Source organism: Haliaeetus leucocephalus, unplaced genomic scaffold (genome assembly GCF_000737465.1).
Source record: "Haliaeetus leucocephalus isolate CR32 unplaced genomic scaffold, Haliaeetus_leucocephalus-4.0 Scaffold200, whole genome shotgun sequence".
Taxonomy (NCBI): Eukaryota; Metazoa; Chordata; class Aves; order Accipitriformes; family Accipitridae; genus Haliaeetus; species Haliaeetus leucocephalus.
The window spans coordinates 37,399-55,641 of record NW_010972636.1 but is presented as its reverse complement, the minus strand read 5'-3'; the positions used below and the strand labels follow the sequence as shown (position 1 = coordinate 55,641).

The window sequence follows — 18,243 nt, the reverse complement described above, 5'->3', positions numbered from 1 at the left end:
GTTCTGCTCCGCGTTCCTGTCTTCCAGCTCAGGGGAATATGTACTATTCTTAAATTTGAAAATAAAGTTGAAAAATATGAGAGAGCATTGTATTGAAATTCTGGCAAGGCAGGGTGAGACAAGTTTAAATGCAGCAGATTTTAATAAGAAAATACATATACTATTGCTTGAGTGTTTTGCAAAAGATTCACTTACCATACCAACCCATTTTCATGGACAACTTCTCCAAGTGGTATGGGAGATCTTCTGTAGTAGCAAGGGCATTCATTAGCAGGCACACATTTGCCATTCTCATCCATGTAGGTTCCATCTACGCAGGTGCAGCCATCAACTGGGAGAAACTTAATGTTGCATGTAACATCGGGCTCACTCAGAGACCGACAAGTGGGTTGACAGGAAGCAATGGTATAGCTGTAGTTTAGCGATTTGGGACATGAGGTGCTGTATTTTGCTTGAGAGAAGAAAATAGAATAGGTTTGCTATTTCCAGGTGGTAATTTCTGGTGCGAAAAAGAAATCATAAGTAGTAGAAGTAACATGTAAACAATACTGTACTACCTCTGTCTATGTTGCATCTTTCATGTAAATCTATTTCTGAATAATTACAGAGTTAGACCTGAAAAGCTGATGTAAATGTGGAGTAAACGATGTATGCAAAGAAGAAAATATTTTTTCAAATGAAATTTCAGAAAGAAACCTCCATTTGGTGCTGCCATTCATTGCCAAGACTTCTAAAACTTTTGAAGTATGAGAGATGTCTCCCTGAATGTCTCCTGGTATGCTGAAAACAGACCTAGTGCATCAGTGGAATGTAGCGTGCAGCTTCAGAGATCTTTCCTTTGCAAGTGTTCCGGTTAGTATTACTAGAACTGTTATTCTAATACCTCACATTTGCTCCACAATAACTTGTGATATATAAAACTGCAGTGAAATTCAAAGCTGCACAGAAACAGGTGGAGGCACTTCCATAACCGTAGTCTCTTTCCTAAGCAACCTATGTCTCCCATCTCTTTGTATTCACTCTTGCTAGCAAAGAATTGATTCTAAGGGAACAGCGGAGAATTACTTCCAGGAGTGCACTTAGCAAAATCCCTTCCTCAACACTTACTATATTTGCCTGGAAATCAGTATAAAATAATCTCTGATCAGCAGTTTTTGTTGATGTGTGTTCTTAGGAAAAGGGATAGTTAAGAGTACTTACAGCAGACATCAGTCCTCCATCCATGCAGCTGGAGTCCTTTTGCAGCACAAGCTCTCACATAGGAAGACAGGGCTGCACACAGACAATCCTCACTATTTTCACAATTACATGTGTCAAACATGCAGTTCTAAGAATACAGAGAAAAATAAAATCTCAGCACTGGTAACATGGTCAATCTTAAAAAAAAAGAATGTTGTTTTTCTGGTCTTATGCGCTAATCCTTCTTCAGATATGCTTACTCATAGAAAACACTGACATAGCTTTATCACTTTCCAGTCTTTGCCTAAGTTTCCTGACAGGGGAGAATGAAAGTAATGGAAATTCAGTGGATATCTGCAATTATTATTGGGAAATAGTGGTCTTAAAGTCTGTTATATATTTAACAGCTTCATGTTCCTCTGAACCATATTTATGAATATGCTACACAATAGCATACAAAGCTCTATTCACAGTATGCAGTCTAGACATGTCATTTCACCAGTGTCCATACCTGGATGATTCATAGTGAGAAGAAAGATTGGCAACACATTGATAGCAGAATGATGATAATTAGCTAATGGGATTTCTGTGCCAAGTAGTTATTAATGAGATACAAGGCTGATGAGACAAAAATTCACTGATATTCAAACAAGCATTTGACATGCCTACATACATTCCTACTATATGTGTATATCCATCCAGGAATAAATAGCTGCCTTTTCATTTGCAAGCAAGTCAGGATCCTGAAGCCAAGACTGACAATTGAAAGAAGGTAATATTACAACACAAACAGAAACACATGTTGAAAGAAGGAAGTGTTGCTGCACAGAAATGAAAGTACAGACATTGCCTAAGATGAGACATGTCTGGAACAGTCCTTTTCTGGTAGCTAGTTGCAGTGATCCTGTTCTGTTGTTTCTAAAGGGAAAAAAAGTCTAACAAAGTACCGTGTGGTAAACAGAGGGATTCACTGCATAGTGACAATCAGCAAAAGGTCCCTTGCTGTCAGTTAGTAGTCCACACCAATGCTGAGCATATTTTTCTGTGAAGAGAACAAACAATACAAATGCACATTACTCTGTTTTTCATTAGTTACAAAACCACACTGCCCTGGTCCATGAAGCCAGTTCTGAAATTATATCAAATCTCTCCTTCTCCTGTCTTTTTTTCACTCAGCTTTTGGGCTGAGGTTCCTAAAACCAAAGAAGAGGACTTGCTGAAGGGGACGAATGAAAGATTTCCAAAGATACTCCTGCAATCCACTCCTCCAATACCAAGTTGTCAGCTTAGACATCATCTCTGTTTTCAATGACCATACAGTTTCATTCAGTTATGTTTCTATGACTCTTCCTTATTTTGTTACTTATCCCTAGTGCTTTCGTTTTGACTATTTGTTTCTGATTTCAAATGTATGTTTTTACCAAGTATGTAAGTCTTCATTCTCTTAACTTTGCTTTCCAACAGATGTGTTTTCCTCAGAGATAGGCAAAAAAACCCCTAGAAAAAATTCTAAGTACACACCATTATCAATGCTGAGTGCACAAGGGTTCTCAAAACTGTGCTGGATATTAGGACATGAAGCCTGAGTTTTCCACGTATTAGCAAATGCTGTTGCTGTTCCTTCAATTATTCCACTCATGACCCTGAAGTCATCAGTTTGGATATTATTGAAATTTCCACAGAGACCTGTTGAAAAGCAGTGAAAAGTTTATACTGCTCATACTAGACAGAAGACATTAAGCAAGATGTTCTTATATTTCATTCACTTACCACAGGTCTGGTCTTTGAAAATAGGATCCAGTCGCACAAATACTTGCATGATGGGTATGATTTGGATTTCAAGGTGGACGCCAAAGCTTGTCTGCATGATGATGAAGAATGATGAAGGTCTGAACACAGTGACATTAGCTACAGATGAAAAACAGAACGATCACTTTCTGAATGAGTTCAAATGCTGGAAACAGTGCATCATTATACCATTATTCTTGAATTCCTATCGCAAGTGTTGCAAATTCTGAGGTCAAATAAAGGCAATCTTTATGAAAATGAATGAGAAATCTAAATCTAAATTTACAGTTCAGAATTTGCTTGTAGCTACCAAGTTGTTAACTGTATTTGCTGTCTCAACATTAAGCAGTTCGAGATTACTCCTTCCAAGAGAATAAGAAAACTGTATGGCACTGAGCATTTAAAAAGAATACTTCTGGTTTTGTTTCTCAGCTTGTTCAGCATACATTGGAGCCCTCACTTCGCTGGAAAGGGAGAATAAGCAGATCTGGAGGTCAGAGATATTGCATAGAATCATTAGTTATTGAGACAGAGAGCAAAAATCAAATTTCTGTCTGAGGAAGTGTGAGCACAGGAGTGGTAAGTTAAAAAAAAAAGAAGAGGTAGAAGAGGTAAATAGATGTCTTCTGTGTTCAATTTTGTGCAGTGAGAAGGAAGTAATCCTTACAGTGATCAAATCAGGGCAGTCTAAATGCTCTTTGCTTCTGTTTGAACTCTTGCCTATGCTTGTACTGTCTCCTATTCTTTATGATACTAAACTTCCCACTTCTACTTCAGAAGCACTTGTGTGACTCAGGAAATACTGTGAAGAGAACTGAGGTGTGAACATGCAGGTTCTGAACAACTCCTTTTATCTTCCATAGTTTAAGAAAATAAGCAGGTGTGGAGTTGAAGTTCTGAGATAATTGCTCACGGACTGTTGGAGAAAAAATTACCTGCTGAAATGGGCAGCTGGGTGGAGATCGAGTTCATAAACACACCACCATCAGGTTTGACCTCGATGAGCTGATAAGAAAGAGGAACAAGAGGCAACTGTGTGAAGGATAACTATAGTCCAAAGACTAATAATGGTGATGACTCCAGTGATATTACTTTAATAAAGATTAACAGATATTAAATGAAAAGGGTAGGTTTTTGTGATTTCACCTCTTCCCTCTTTCCACTTTGTACACTTTACTAATTTTCCCTGCCATAAAAGTATTATTTTTAAAGACACTTTCTCAGCTTCTTAGGGAATTACATCATCTTGGCTTCTTTGAACACATCTTTGTGATGAATTACATCCCTTACTGTTGTACTTGTAGTTTCTAACCTGAAAGTTCATATTTTTTCCTTCTAGCTGGTAGAGAAAATAGCTTTTTTCTGCTTTGTGAGTACAATGTTTTTCTTAACGAACTTCCACAAAGCCAAATTTATGGCTGATCTGATTTTCTTAACAAAATCAATTTCTTTTCACTTGAATAAAAATAACATGTACTTATCACATATGCTGACCATTTGAGAGAGAAATGCAGTTCCCTGACTGATTAAGGCCTAGCTTCTTTGCTCCCCATATTTTCAATAGTCGTTTCTCATGCTTATTTTGCATTCTTACAGTTTGTCCTTTATTCATGTTGAGAGTCACTGTCCTTAAGCATGTCTCGGTGTCTGTTAGGCCACATTTGCTTAGTTCTACCAGGATGGTGAATGTTTCATCTTTGCAATGCTGAAAAAAAATGCCAACAGTTATTTCATGAAAGGCTAATTACATAAGCTTTCCCTGTAAATTTTTCTCTCAACTCTGAAAAATTATTTCTGTTTCTGAAGAAGATCCAGACTTTCCCAAATCCCAGCCCTTCTTTGGCCTAAGATTCAGTTTTGCCTTTTGTAATGATTAGGAACAATGAGAGAATTATAATCTGGTTTTGCATTTTATTGATGATATCCATATTTGGAGTTTTTATTCATGCCCACTTCTAATGTTTGATTCAATTCTACTGTATCTCTCATCTTTCTGTAGCTGGTATCAATGCTAGACAAAAATTTCAGATAAAACATTTTTCAGGAGAACAGTAACATACAGCTTTTTTTTCTTTTTTTTTTTTTTTACTGAATTGTGCAGATGGGGAAAAAGGAAAGCAAAGAACAAACAGGAAAAGCCCCTAAAAGATCAAAACATTTCACCTGCACATTGCTGTAATTAAATCTTTTTATTATATTTAACTTTTACTTTTTCTACTTCTTTTGACCTATTTTAAAATCTGTTTAAAATGTTCACAACCTAAATGAAATGTATCAGTTGACTTGAACTGATTTTCTGTATTTGAACTTCCCAGAAATGAAATAAAAATATTAGTCTTATAAATTTAATTTTTTTTTTTTCAGAACTTTTAGTGTAATTTTTCAGACTTGTACCATTTGGCTCAATACCATATAATACAGTAATATGGCAAAAATTATGCAACTCAGTAAGAAAGCTGGATTAATCACACTGAAGATTGTAGACTAAACAAGTTCTTAAAAAAGGCAATGCTCTTCAGCAATTACTACATCATAGAACTGGAAATTCCCCAGTAACCACCACATACTGTTACATGACATCCTAATAGTTAACCAATGATTGTCATTTGAATCGCAGCATGTGTTCTAGTAAAAATCTGGCTAAGTGAGAGACAATTTAATATCTGTATGTCAAAACAGGTAAGTTTCAAAAGTGTTGATTGAGATCACGCTTTCTTTCTATAACAGAAAGGCTTCATGACCTAGTAATATCTGATTCCCACCTTAGAAAGGACGTAAGTGCAGTGTCCATGGTGACTGTAATGTTTTTTATCATATGTGGAAATGTGTGAACCTCCCTCTAGTGAACATGTTCCTGGGCATGACATGTCTTGGCAACTCCATTGGCCTCCATTACAGGTACTGGAAGAGAGAGAATAAAGTTAGCTGAAATCTCTAGCAGTGGTCCAGAGTAAAAGGAATTACAGTGATGTCAGGTTCAGATATTTTGCTACTGTTTTGCCCTTCAAGCTGTAGTTTGACACACAGTAAATCTAGGTTTAAGACTTTCCAAAAGGTTGTGAATGTGTGATGCAACACGTTAAAAGGAACAACTGTGGTATACATTCACCTTGTTTATTTAATTGTTTTCCTTCTTTGGACAGGTGAACTCTAGCAACAGGTATTGGATGGGTTTTGCAGCTAACATAGAGCACAATGACAAATTAAATTCTCTTCTGTTTTGTTATACAAATGTATCAGAAACTAACAGAAATGTAACCCCACATCTACTCCTGATGCAGACATATCTGTTTTCTAAGGTAATGTGGTAGTGCACAGGTACAGGATTAATAATTGCGAAATCGAGGTTGTATTGTGTCATCCTTTGCTTTCTCCAGAGAAAATAAATGTTTGCAAATACATAAATGACTGCAACTTCGTTCCTCTTGGAGTAGTCCAAATGTTTGAACAAAATAAGCAAAGAGGAAGTATTTTAATTGACTGGTGAGAAATCTAAACATTGTAAATCCTTGCTTTGATCTCCTTGAGTCAGAGTGCAAAACTAGTTAAGGCTGTTGCTAAATAAAACAGTGAATGTTCTTTAGAGCTATTTTGGAACTGTAGCGGTCAGTTAAATGCACATATCAATTACCAATGACGCAATTGCATATAATAAACCATTAAACTCATTAAATACAGAGAGGAAATAGTAAGTTAGAAAAGTAACAAAGATTACCAGGAATGGCACTGCTCTGAAAAAGAAGTTCCTGTAGCGTAGGTCTTGCCATTGTAAACACAGGAGCACTGCTGAGGGGGAATGCAGCCAGAATTGTTGATGTCATCAAATACAGTCCCTAGATTAAAAAAAAGACAAAACCTTGATCAGTTAAAGAGGCATTTCCTATACACTACTTTCGTTTTTTACAAATCCTAAGTATCGCCTTAGAGACAGATCTGCAGCTGTCATGAATGGACGTATGTCCTGGTTTCAGCTGGGATGTAGTTAACTGTCTTCCCAGTAGCTGGTACAGTGCTATGTTTTGAGTTCAGTATGTGAAGAATGTTGATAACACTGATGTTTTCAGTTGTTGCTCAGTAGTGTTTAGACTAGAGTCAAGGATTTTTCAGCTTCTCATGCCCAGCCAGGGCACAAGAAGTTGGCACAGGACACAGCCAGGGCACCTGACCCAAACTGGCCAACAGTGTATTCCATACGATGTGACGTCCCATCTAGTTTAGGAACTGGGAAGTGGGGGGCAGGGATTCGCCGATCGGGGACTGGCTGGGGGTCGGTCAGCGGGGGGTGAGCAATTGCCCTGCGCATCATTTGTACATTCCAATCCTTTTATTACTACTGTTGGCATTTTATTAGTGTTATCATTATCATTATTAGTTTCTTCTTTTCTGTTCTATTAAACTGTTCTTATCTCAACCCAGGAGTTTTACTTCTTTTCCTGATTTTCTCCCCCATCCCACTGGATGGGGGGGGAGTGAGTGAGCGGCTGCGTGGTGCTTAGTTGCTGGCTGGGGTTAAACCACGACAACGTACCTATGCTGAGGACAGTAGGACTATGCCAATTTGCATAGTGAAGGATTCAACCTTTGTATTATTAAATTCCACCTGCTTTGAAAGAGGGACTTATTGTAGCACAGGTGGCTTGTTGAGAGACTGGTCTTCATCTGTTTGCTGTTCTGCTTTCCTGCTTTCTTAATATTGCACATGTATTGGCAATTAATTCAGATATCTTTTCTCAGCTGAGACATGACAAATGCCTGTCACTTGCAGCTGTGAAAAATGCAAATATAAAAGGCTTCAACCCCATGGAACCTGCCCAAATCCTGCAGGTAAGCTGCTGTTGTTCTTTGAGATCAGACACATGAGTACATAAGAACTTGCCTGGGGGGCAGAAACAACCATCCATGCAGTGTTCTTCACAAAACTGAGATCGTTCAGGGTTGGTGCATGTGTCAGCACAGGGGGAGCTGCACTCCTGGTACTGCATGTTGGAAGGACACTTCTTGGCTGAAATTTTAAAGGAGGATAGAATTTTTTTCAGTATTTCTAGCCACTGTATATGAAAATATTTACATTCATTTAGTTTTTTCAGCTAGATGTAAAACCACACTAAACTGCCGATCAATCACCAGCTCTCAACATTTGCAAATTTAGTCACCTAGATCCATATTTTACAGTTGAGATGTACTTTCTATGACTGTCTGGTGCTGAACTGGCTCAATGACTGGATTTCTGGGGACAGCAAGGTAATGACCCCACAGAATCAACAAGGCCTGTGTTTCTACTGAAGGCACCCTTCTCATGAATACCTGTATTGCTAGTGAAATGTAAGTCGTAAGCTCCTAAAGCTTTGGTATATTTGCATTTTTCAAATACCATTGGAAGGGCAAATAGTATCTCTTGGGTTTTGGTTTTGGAGCAAATGCTGGTGACAGTTTTGGAGCAAATGCTGGTGACAGTTTTGGACCAAATGCTGGTGACAGTATCAACAGCTACACCCCATAATCTAGTACATGTTTAGTTCAGTGCAAATCTCTGTGAAGATTACAGTGGTGCAGACTCCTCACTACCAAGCAAGAGGAGATAAATAAGTGCTTAACGAGCCAAACACCTATGAAGACCCAATCAGTTAATAATTGAGAATAAAAAATGCTGTAGCCACCATGAGAAAAGGAAAGAAACAGGAACGCAAGCAAGCAAGTAAGCCTCATTCTTTCTCCTTCTTTCTCCTTTGCTTCCTTTACTGTCCCAGTTAATTAAATAAGACTTTGACTTTCCATTAGAGTATCCATGTAAGTGTTTGAGAGTGTTTAATTCAGTTTGCATTAAAACCCTTAGCTCTTTTGCTGAAGTCTTCATGCTGGAACTTGTACATCAGAACCCTCTGGGGAAGACAATCTTGAATGGCCTGTAACTTCTTACATATCCTCAACATCATCTGAGAGCTTGTTGTTTGTTAGTTACTGAGCATGAAGTAAGGGTATATCTCCAGTGATACTTACGGCACAGTTTTGAGGTTCTCCAGTTCAGAGGATGCCCACCAGCATGAGCACACTGCCGAGAGTATTCAGCAAAGGTGTCACAGATACATGAGGCATTTTTAGACTCTTCAGAGTGGCACAAGTCATCTTGGCAAGCCATAATGTACTCTCTAACATCAACTAGGTCATTACACTCTGCAAATGCAGAGCCGGTCAATGTTTTCTGGCATATGTCATCCTTGGGAGAAAAAAAATTAAACAACCTCCAGAAAATAGAAAGGAACAATTTTTTGGTGTTGTTACTTTGTATAGTTATTCTTTAATAGAAACTTATATCCCTCTCTGAGTTGCTGTCACCCGAGGGCTTTTCCTGTTGACACATCTGAAGCTGTAGAAGGTTACAGATAAATTTGAAAGAAAAATAAAAGAATAGTCAAAAGATCCTTACAGAATTATCAGTGCAATTATCTGGCAGGGTAGAAGTGGAGTCTTCACAGTGTTCTGTTGGCCCATCCATTTTCTGCATATTCCCAAACTGCAAGGGTGTCATCTTAATATCTGTACAAAAGTTTAATAATAAGGGTTGGATTTTTTTGTTCAATGCAACTGCCTGTTATCTTTTTATCCTCTCGAATTGTGCTCAAGACTGGCCAAGGCAGCTAGCTCCCTTAAGTCTTTAAAATTGACCATCAGCCCTTCCAAAGGAAGCACTACACCACTGTCTCAATTTACCTTGTACAGCACCCTGGAAAAAGCAAACATTAGAAAACAATTCTCAGCCTATTACATCTAGATGCAAACTAAGATTTTGACCAGAAAAATAACAAACTGTTTTCAGATTATATTGACCTCATGCAGGGAAAAGAGAAGAGAATCTAAACAGGGATTTGGACATTGGAGACCGCTGTGAGACAAGGTTTAGGAGAAAGCTCAAGCTGGGAGTAGAATGATGAAGATAAGATCTTACAAAGATTACGCAATTCAGCAGGCTTATGTGGTTATACCAATTTTAAGACTGAACTGAAACAATAAATGTACTGACTAGACAATACAATTACTTCTTGTTTTATTGAATATATTTCTATATTTATTTATGTTATTAATGAAAATCTGGCTCATTTTAATGGGGTTAGCTGATCAGGTAAATAAAACCATGGCATACAAGAAATATGCAATCAGTTGTTAGCAGCAGTACTACATTTATACTTGAAGTATTGAATCATATTATCAGATCTCTGTACTACATATTTTTCAATAGAGATTGAATCATATCCTCTGGGTAAATCATTTAACAGGATAGGAGAGAGGAATGTTGATGATGTTAGAGTTAAAAGAATACCAAAAAAGCATATTGGAGACTCCAGAAGCCAATTTTTATTATTTAAAAAACTTACTGTTTGAATAGAACTCATTGTAAATTGGAAAGCCATTGAAGTCCCCACAGAGTCCACAGGTCTGATTGGCATATTTCTCATTCAATTCTAGCTAAAATGATGGACAGTAAGTTGATAGAAGTTAGTATAAACATTCTAAAATATATTCAAGACCACCGAAAGCACCTGCACCTGCTACCTCTAAGTATTTTTCCTCAGATCTGTGTAATTTTATTTAGCAATCTAATTCAAACCTGGGTGATAGAATGAAGAGTTGGCTTGGATTTGATTTACAATGCAGAGTCCAAGCTATTGATGCAGAATTAAGTTTTCACTGTAATATCTATATTGCTCTCAGCCTCTTTCTCTCTATTCATTCTTCAGAAAGAAAATCAAATCTGCAGCAAAAATGAAGACCTAAGAGACTGAAATTCTGCTAGAAAATTATATTTGAAGGGGTAAGTAGGCCCTGTAACAATGTCAATATGTTAATGATATAATGAAAGGGATTTTTTTTAACCCTATTTTAAGCGGACGCCTGCTATCCACTAGATGTAAATCCATGTAATTTTCTTTAGGACTACCTGGATGCAAACCTATCTTTATTAAGAAAGAATTGCTCAACAGTATGAGATTAGAAGGCAATAGTAAGCCCCTAAACAGATAGGGACTGGCCTAATCAAAGATTAGCTCTGGTCTCTGAAGGTGTAGACAGGTCCCGAAGCAGTTCTTACCAGGATACTGTCATCTTCATTCCACATTAACACAATACCCATTTTGCTGGCAACTTTCACATAAATGCTGCTTTTCTCTATCATAATTCCAGATTGGCTGTACGGCAGTTGAACTCTGGGAAAAGGCAGAAAGAATGCTAGGTATTTTCTAATTCAGATGTTTGATAAAGAGAAAAAAAGTGGCTTGTGGTATCCAGCATCTGTAGGGATTCTAAGATAATGCAGTTGTGTGGAAAGAAAAGCGATTAAAAAATAAAATGGTCCAACTTCATCAAATCTGGATCTGAATTTGGATCCAACCTCTCAGGATTTTTCATCCAAATTTTATTTTTGAGGTAATCTTTAAGGGAATGATAAATCTACTGCAAAAGGAATTAATAGCAACCTATTCATTATTTATGCTAGTAAAGTTGTCAGATTTATTGAAGAACACATAATTTTTTTCCCCCAAATACACCAAAGTACTTGGCAAAAAGTACTTTTTTGAAAAAAAAAGTCTGTGGTTACCAAACAAGTGCTACGAATAAACTTACCTGTTGCTGTTGATCATGACAGTATCCTTTGTTAGTTCAGCAGCAACACCTTCAAGTTTCATGGTGATACGGTTAATTGTTGGAGCATTTTCCACCACTGTGCGCCTAATCTGGATGTTGAAATCCTCATAGGGAGCATTGCAATGGGATGCAAAGACATAATTACAGAGCCCAGGGAAGGAGAATATGTATCCGTCAAAGGTCTTGAAGTGGAAGTTGCCCCATGTGCTGCACACACGGCCATTGTGAGCAGGATTGGAAGCTGTGAATTAAAAGTAGCTTTAAAAAAATCCCCAACCTTAACATGGTGAAAATCAACTTGTCCAAAGCTTCATTTTGTCATTGAATAGTTTTTGCCTGCCCACCTCCATTTGTTATTTTCTGTCAATCTATCCATTATAAAACTGTGCATTCATTCTTCACTCATCTTATATCTGTTACTCATCTTATATACCCCTATAAATGGTTATAGTTATATTCAGCTAGAGCTTATTAGTTGTTCGCTTTTCAGCTGAAATAACAGTTTGATATTATGTTTCTTAATCACCCTCTTTCTCCTCTTAGTAATCCATGACTTCCCTTACCAATGCCTTTCCCTATTTGTATTAGATTCCTCTGTCTACATCTCCTAAAACTGAAAACTTATTGAACATATTTAATTTCCTTTACTTACATGTTATTACTGGATTTGTCAGCATTGGCTGGATGATGTTCACCTTAGATGAAACTGTAGCAAAAGATAGAAAAAAAGTAAGAAAGAAAACAAAAACTAGTATAATACCAAAAATTGCATGTAAAATTGACCTAGAAATGACTAGAAAGTTAATATGCCAGATCCAATGAAATAATGTTAAGCCCGTTTTGTTTTATACAGGCCATGGATCAGGTTAAAAGTGCGTACTCAGATTCAAAAGAGGATAGTTAAATCATAAGAAATTGCTTTCAACTGTGATGATCTGCATTTTCTACCTTTTAATTTTGACCCTTTTATGAAACTCTGTATTGTGTTAGAATAGGCAGAAATTCACAGGTCTGCACATTGGAGTGCTTCAGACACACTGAACAATAGAAAGTATTAAGCTGTACTAAATTAGCCTGTTACTGGTACAAAAGCGTAGTTGCCTTCTCATTACACCTCCTCTTTCTAAAGAGGGAATAAAAACTTTAATTATCCCCTTTGCTCTCTGTTTAATATTTTTCTGCTAAGGGGCTGAAAACCGTTTACAAATGACCACAAATCCATTGTACAGGATGATCACAAATCATTATGTCGTAAAAATCAATGAAGTTGGGTTGACATCTTGATTTCCCAGCATCAGCCCCTGACTTTATAGCTTGCCAAAGTGGTCTTATTTCCTTGTTTATAAGGAACCAAACATCCTGCACATATATTCTACTTTGATTTTTTATATATATATATTCATGCATATATGCATATAGCCTCTACAAACACATATCTGCTTTCTTAGTCACCTATTATTATACAAATATAACCATACTTTGTTCAGTAATTGGCATCTAATAAATATATTACTATTCTTATAGAGACGCTTGTTAATACACATTTATCTTTATTTGACACTACCAGCAATATGCTAGGGAGGTTTTTTAGGCATTTTTATTATTTAGTAGAGATGTAGCAAATAAATACAAATACACAGTATAAATGAACGTACTGTTTTGTTTCTGCTGAACAACCTCAGTGTATTTGCTTCCTGGTTCCTGTTGGATTTCAATCTGGGCTCCTGTGAAGAAATTGTAAAAAGTGTATTAAGCAAGTACAATGTCCTGCATCTGAACTTTTAAAGCAAAGCATTTAGATAGGATCAAAGGACCCAGATACATCTCTGTAAGACAAAGCAGAGAGTCCTTTATCACATCAGAAAAAATGAAACAGCCCCCCTCCCCCCCCCCGATGTAAAATGTAATTATAGAAAGAGACTTTCTATTACAAATACACAGAGTTTGAAATCCAAATAACATTTCGGGTATATCTGCTTTCTTTGTTTCCCTTAAAGCTCACTACAGGGGGTTCTAATGACTGGATCACAGCCCTTATTTCACTGCTGCACTAAATCTCACTAATAGGTGAAACAATCACAGGAAGAATTCACAAAGTGTAAGGGAGTAATTTATTAAAATTGCTGTGTAGTAGCTAGGCAATAATAAGAAAAGGACCAGAACTGGTTAAAAGAAACAAGGGTGTGATCCAATACTGGTTGCAGATATTTGTATGCCATTTTCTTTAGTACCTAAGCATAGGGACTTTTCTTCCAGAGCAAATCTAAAGCCTCAGTCAAGGATCTAGATTTGTTTTACAGCTGGATGCAAGAAGGTACCTCTGCATGATAATACAAGGGCCCATAGCCTGAGCAGTAACCCAGGAGAAGAAACCAAGAGAAACCAGGTTTCCTGTTCTACCCCTCTTCTCACTCTGAGATGGTTCAAACTCACATCTTCTCTGCAGAAAACCTTAAACATCATACTCAAAGTCTATTTGACCAAGGGTTCTTGCTACCCCACCTGAAGCTGAGACATGGTGCCAAAACCAGTGGGACAGTGACAAAGGAGGAAAAACTAGGCCATGATCATGTGACCACATGATTAGGGCACCCAGCTACATCAAAACTGTCCTATTCTTGTGCCTTGCTTCAAGGCTTATTTTTGTACCTCCAGTTAAATGGATCAACTACATGAACCATTTTCCAGATGAGTTCTCCTTCTATCATGACTCTGTAAGTTTTAAATTCCTTTCCATGCATGGTGCAGTAATACCATACCAGAGGATGTATTGGCAAAGACTTGAGAAATGACAAATATTGACCTGAACAATTTCATGCCTAGAAAAAGACTGACCCTGAGCTCCTAGGTTGGTGCTCTAAGCTCTTGTCTTTTATAAATAAATATGGCAGACATTTCCTGTAAAAGAAAAGTGGCTACAACTTTATTTTGTGAAAGACTGAATCCTGTCAGCATGTGATAACCTCACTTAGAACATGTTGACTAACATGTAGTTATAACCTGCCAAGTCTAAATCCTCAAAGGATTTAGGTGATGGAATGATTAATACCTTAATCCTGATGAGGAGTATGTGAATGAGCACTCTAGGTGTCTAGAGAATTTCTCAGTCAGAGAGGAACTGCCTGTGTAATTTAGTCCTAAATTAAGCCCCCTTTTTCCTTATGCAATAGGTGGGAAGAGTTCACTGACTCAGAACAGGATGCATAACACCCATCTCACTGAACAAGGAGCCATGTTGGTGGAAAACAGGGAAATGCTGAAGTCAGCCATAAACCCCAGTCCCCTTTGGTGCTTACATTCCTTGCTGAGCATTTCCTCCACTTAAGAACCTCAGCCCAGATACCTCCATGAAAGCTGGACAACTACCTTTGCCTTAAAAATAACAGGATCAGGAGCATCTTTTTTTTAAAATTATTTTTCTAATGTAATTTCTGGCTGGGCCTACCATGTAAGCAGATTGAGTACTTGATCCCAGAGCTGAAGGATGCCTGCCTGAAGAGATTCAAGCCCCCACTCCCAAAGAGGTCCCCAAGAGACTGATGGCTTTGGAGGAGAGGGTTCTGGGGAGCCTCACAATATCTAGAAGTTGCTGCAGTGTCTGCAGTTTCTTTCAGATCTAAGATTTTAATTCTTTTCTCATTTAACTTTATGCGTGACCACTAGTGATGCACAAAGAAGTAACAGGGCAGCTTTTAACCATTTTCCATTTCCTGTTAGTCTTTCAGTATCACAGATAATGTAATTAGGGAAATGCATTCATATCATTATAATTGATACTGATCAGGTGAGAAAAATGCCTCTGTAAGTCTTAATAATAGGCCAGAATTTGGTCTCGCCCAACACATCTATAGGAATCTCAGCAGGCATAGAATCATAGAATGTTTATTCTAGCATGAGAAATTTGTAGCAGAGCAAAAGAGTATAAACATGTATTTTGGTCTGTTAATTTTTCTCAAGGAAACAGCAGAGCCTTTTATTTGCCTAGCAAATACATCATTCCCAAGGAAATTCTAGCTGCATTGGTTTATTTAGTAATTGCACAATGCCATGTTGTTGATGATTATAAAAATAAGTGTCAATTGTAAGACTAGTCAAGATAATTTACTATTTGATAATTTGGGAACTGACCTAATTATTAAGAATATTTCTGGATGTACCTTACTAAGTCTATATCCAGCTGCCAATCCACATATGCAATTATCATTACAATCTATTTATAAAAGTTAGTATTTGACCCAAAATATAAAGTCACGCAGAGAATGTGTGTGGGCCAATATTCTTTAGTCACTCAGGACTTCTGAAAATATTTTCCACAGAGTGTGATTCAAATAAAGAGGGGTTTGCTGGACACTGTCTAACCACTACTCATCAGATTAGCATTGCACAGTACAAATAACTTTCTTGTTCAATGAATGGCTAAAGATGCTTTTGACTGACATTGCATAACTCTAAACGTAAGCTTATACTCTAAGTGATTGTTTTATTTTGTGCTTAAATCAACTTGCCAGTATTTTAGTGTTTATTTCACAAACTATAAAGTAGCCTAAGATTATATTTGCACTTGTCAATATTTTGAAAATGATATGAAAGATAAATTTACATAGGCAATCTGAAGATTTAAAAATGTTGGCTGACAGGGCAGTAATTACTGTACATGAATGGGACTAACTTAGCAAGCTTGTACTCATGCAAGTAATTTCAATTTGAGTGGTCCCATTGACTTAATAGAGCTACTCATACTAATAAAAATTGACAGGAGAAAAAAACCAATACAAAATGATGGATTGCATGTGTCAGATAAATGTCCCAGTCCTGCTCACATTTAACATCAGTAATTTATATAAATATTTTGCATAGGGTATTAGCAATGCACAATTAGTTACTGAAAATCATTGCCACATGAATATTCCCTTCTAGTCTCTTTTGCAAGAGAAGTTGCAAGAAATCTTGAGGAATCTGGTATTAGCTCCTGGTAGGTGACAAGATACTGGAAAAGATTGACCAGTGGTCTGATCTAGCAACTGGAAAAGGTAGTGTTTTAAATTTCTTAAAAAACATAACATTCATAATCAGTCCTAATACAAAATGCAACAGGAATAAAATGCTTTTGTAAGGCATAAGTGATACTGAAAACCTGACATTTTAAGATATGAATAATGGTTCTTTTTGATTTGATCTTCAAGGCTATCTTCCAAATGCAGTTATATGTAGCAGTTTGAGGCAATAGGAAATTAAATCAGTCCAGTTAATAGACAGACATTAAATATTTAATGAAAATGGAAAAAAAAGATAAAAAGAAATCTTGTTTCAATGCAACCATCTGTTAAGTGAAACAATAAAATGAGTATAGCTTTTTAAAATATATTATTAGATCTAAACAGAGTATTTTTTCTTTTCCCAATAAAAAAGAGAACTTCTTACCTATCTGATGGATACAGTAAACTGCTAACAGGAAAGCCCATTCTGGTACCCATATCCCTCTGCCAAACCCCATCTTCAGTGGAGCCTGGCACAAGGACGTTGGGTCTGAAGTTGGTCAGGAGTAGTTCACCTGTGCTCTGTCGGTCTTATATAGTAGGTGACTTTGGCTTCAGTCCCAGATTGATTCAGAGAGTCTAGTAAGGTGAGGTTTGGGGGATTTTAGCAAGTGAACAGGTAAACAGAGGATGGTCTTCCTTCCTCAGAAGCTGGCCAATGGTATTTGCATTTTGGGAGGAGTATATGCATATACGTACGTACATTTTGTTAAGGTTCAATCTAATAAAGAAACATAACATGATTGCAAATCAAACACAACTCCTCCACCAATAACAGGTCCTGGAACAAATTTAATTTGGTGTTGCTTTACAGTTGTGCAGGTGGCATGCAAGTAACTATTCTAGGTTTTTCAAGACTGTAACTGATGCCAGGCAGCTCCTTGGCAAAAAGATCCTGCTTATTTCTGAAGTCTGAGGAGGTGTGGAGTATTTCCTATGTGGAGACCCAGCATTAGGAAGTCATGCCGTGCTTCTTGGGGCAGCTGTCTTCTAAAATGAATGGACTAATAACCTTGAAGGGTCCTGTACTATCACACAGTCACACTGAGTGTATGCCATGGAAACCCTTCTGTGTGGCACTGACAAGCATTAGACACCTATCTGAGGAACATTAAGCCAGCTTCACCTAAACTGTATCCTACATTTATTAGAGATGGGCTTAAACCTTGAAACCTACTTCTGAATTCTCTGCATAATCTGATTTTGCCTTCTCGTTGCAAGTATCAGAAGTAATTTCATCCTTCAGCTTTGTAGAAGAAAAAAAATGTTACATTGATTATGGCCTGCGATCACAATCACATTGTTTCAGTATCATTCCTGTGTAATTCCATTCACATCCATGGACTTATAAGGACTACAAATTAGAGAAACAGGCAATGAATCAGGCCTATAAGGCTTGCCAGTAAATGTTTAACATATTTTTTTCCGAATATTGGCTTTTTGCAGTTCTACTGGATTATCATTTCAAAAGCAGGAATGAACATATACTTCAATAAACACAGACTTAATGTCACTTTATCCTTTTTTAGCTTGGCATCGGAGAGGACTAGGATGAGTTGCTCTGGGCAGATTTCTGTCTGTTTCCAAGGTCAATAGACCTTAC

The 18,243-nt window shown here is 37.2% G+C and overlaps 1 protein-coding gene across 1 annotated transcript in view; it reads right to left on the bottom strand.

Annotated features, from left to right (window-relative positions):
- Window positions 1-18,243, bottom strand: part of MUC5B (mucin 5B, oligomeric mucus/gel-forming) — a gene marked incomplete at its 5' end in the record, with an annotated part of 85,301 nt that overhangs the window by 29,702 nt on the left and 37,356 nt on the right. Inside the window, 17 exons of the mRNA XM_010566014.1 lie at window positions 196-451; window positions 1,201-1,327; window positions 2,127-2,221; window positions 2,701-2,865; window positions 2,950-3,087; window positions 3,903-3,972; window positions 4,562-4,672; window positions 5,730-5,868; window positions 6,683-6,800; window positions 7,844-7,969; window positions 8,965-9,181; window positions 9,392-9,501; window positions 10,338-10,428; window positions 11,051-11,165; window positions 11,584-11,845; window positions 12,257-12,310; window positions 13,260-13,328. Of these exons, the coding sequence (XP_010564316.1) occupies window positions 196-451; window positions 1,201-1,327; window positions 2,127-2,221; window positions 2,701-2,865; window positions 2,950-3,087; window positions 3,903-3,972; window positions 4,562-4,672; window positions 5,730-5,868; window positions 6,683-6,800; window positions 7,844-7,969; window positions 8,965-9,181; window positions 9,392-9,501; window positions 10,338-10,428; window positions 11,051-11,165; window positions 11,584-11,845; window positions 12,257-12,310; window positions 13,260-13,328 (2,263 nt within the window). The remainder of the gene's footprint in view (window positions 1-195; window positions 452-1,200; window positions 1,328-2,126; window positions 2,222-2,700; window positions 2,866-2,949; window positions 3,088-3,902; window positions 3,973-4,561; window positions 4,673-5,729; window positions 5,869-6,682; window positions 6,801-7,843; window positions 7,970-8,964; window positions 9,182-9,391; window positions 9,502-10,337; window positions 10,429-11,050; window positions 11,166-11,583; window positions 11,846-12,256; window positions 12,311-13,259; window positions 13,329-18,243) is intronic.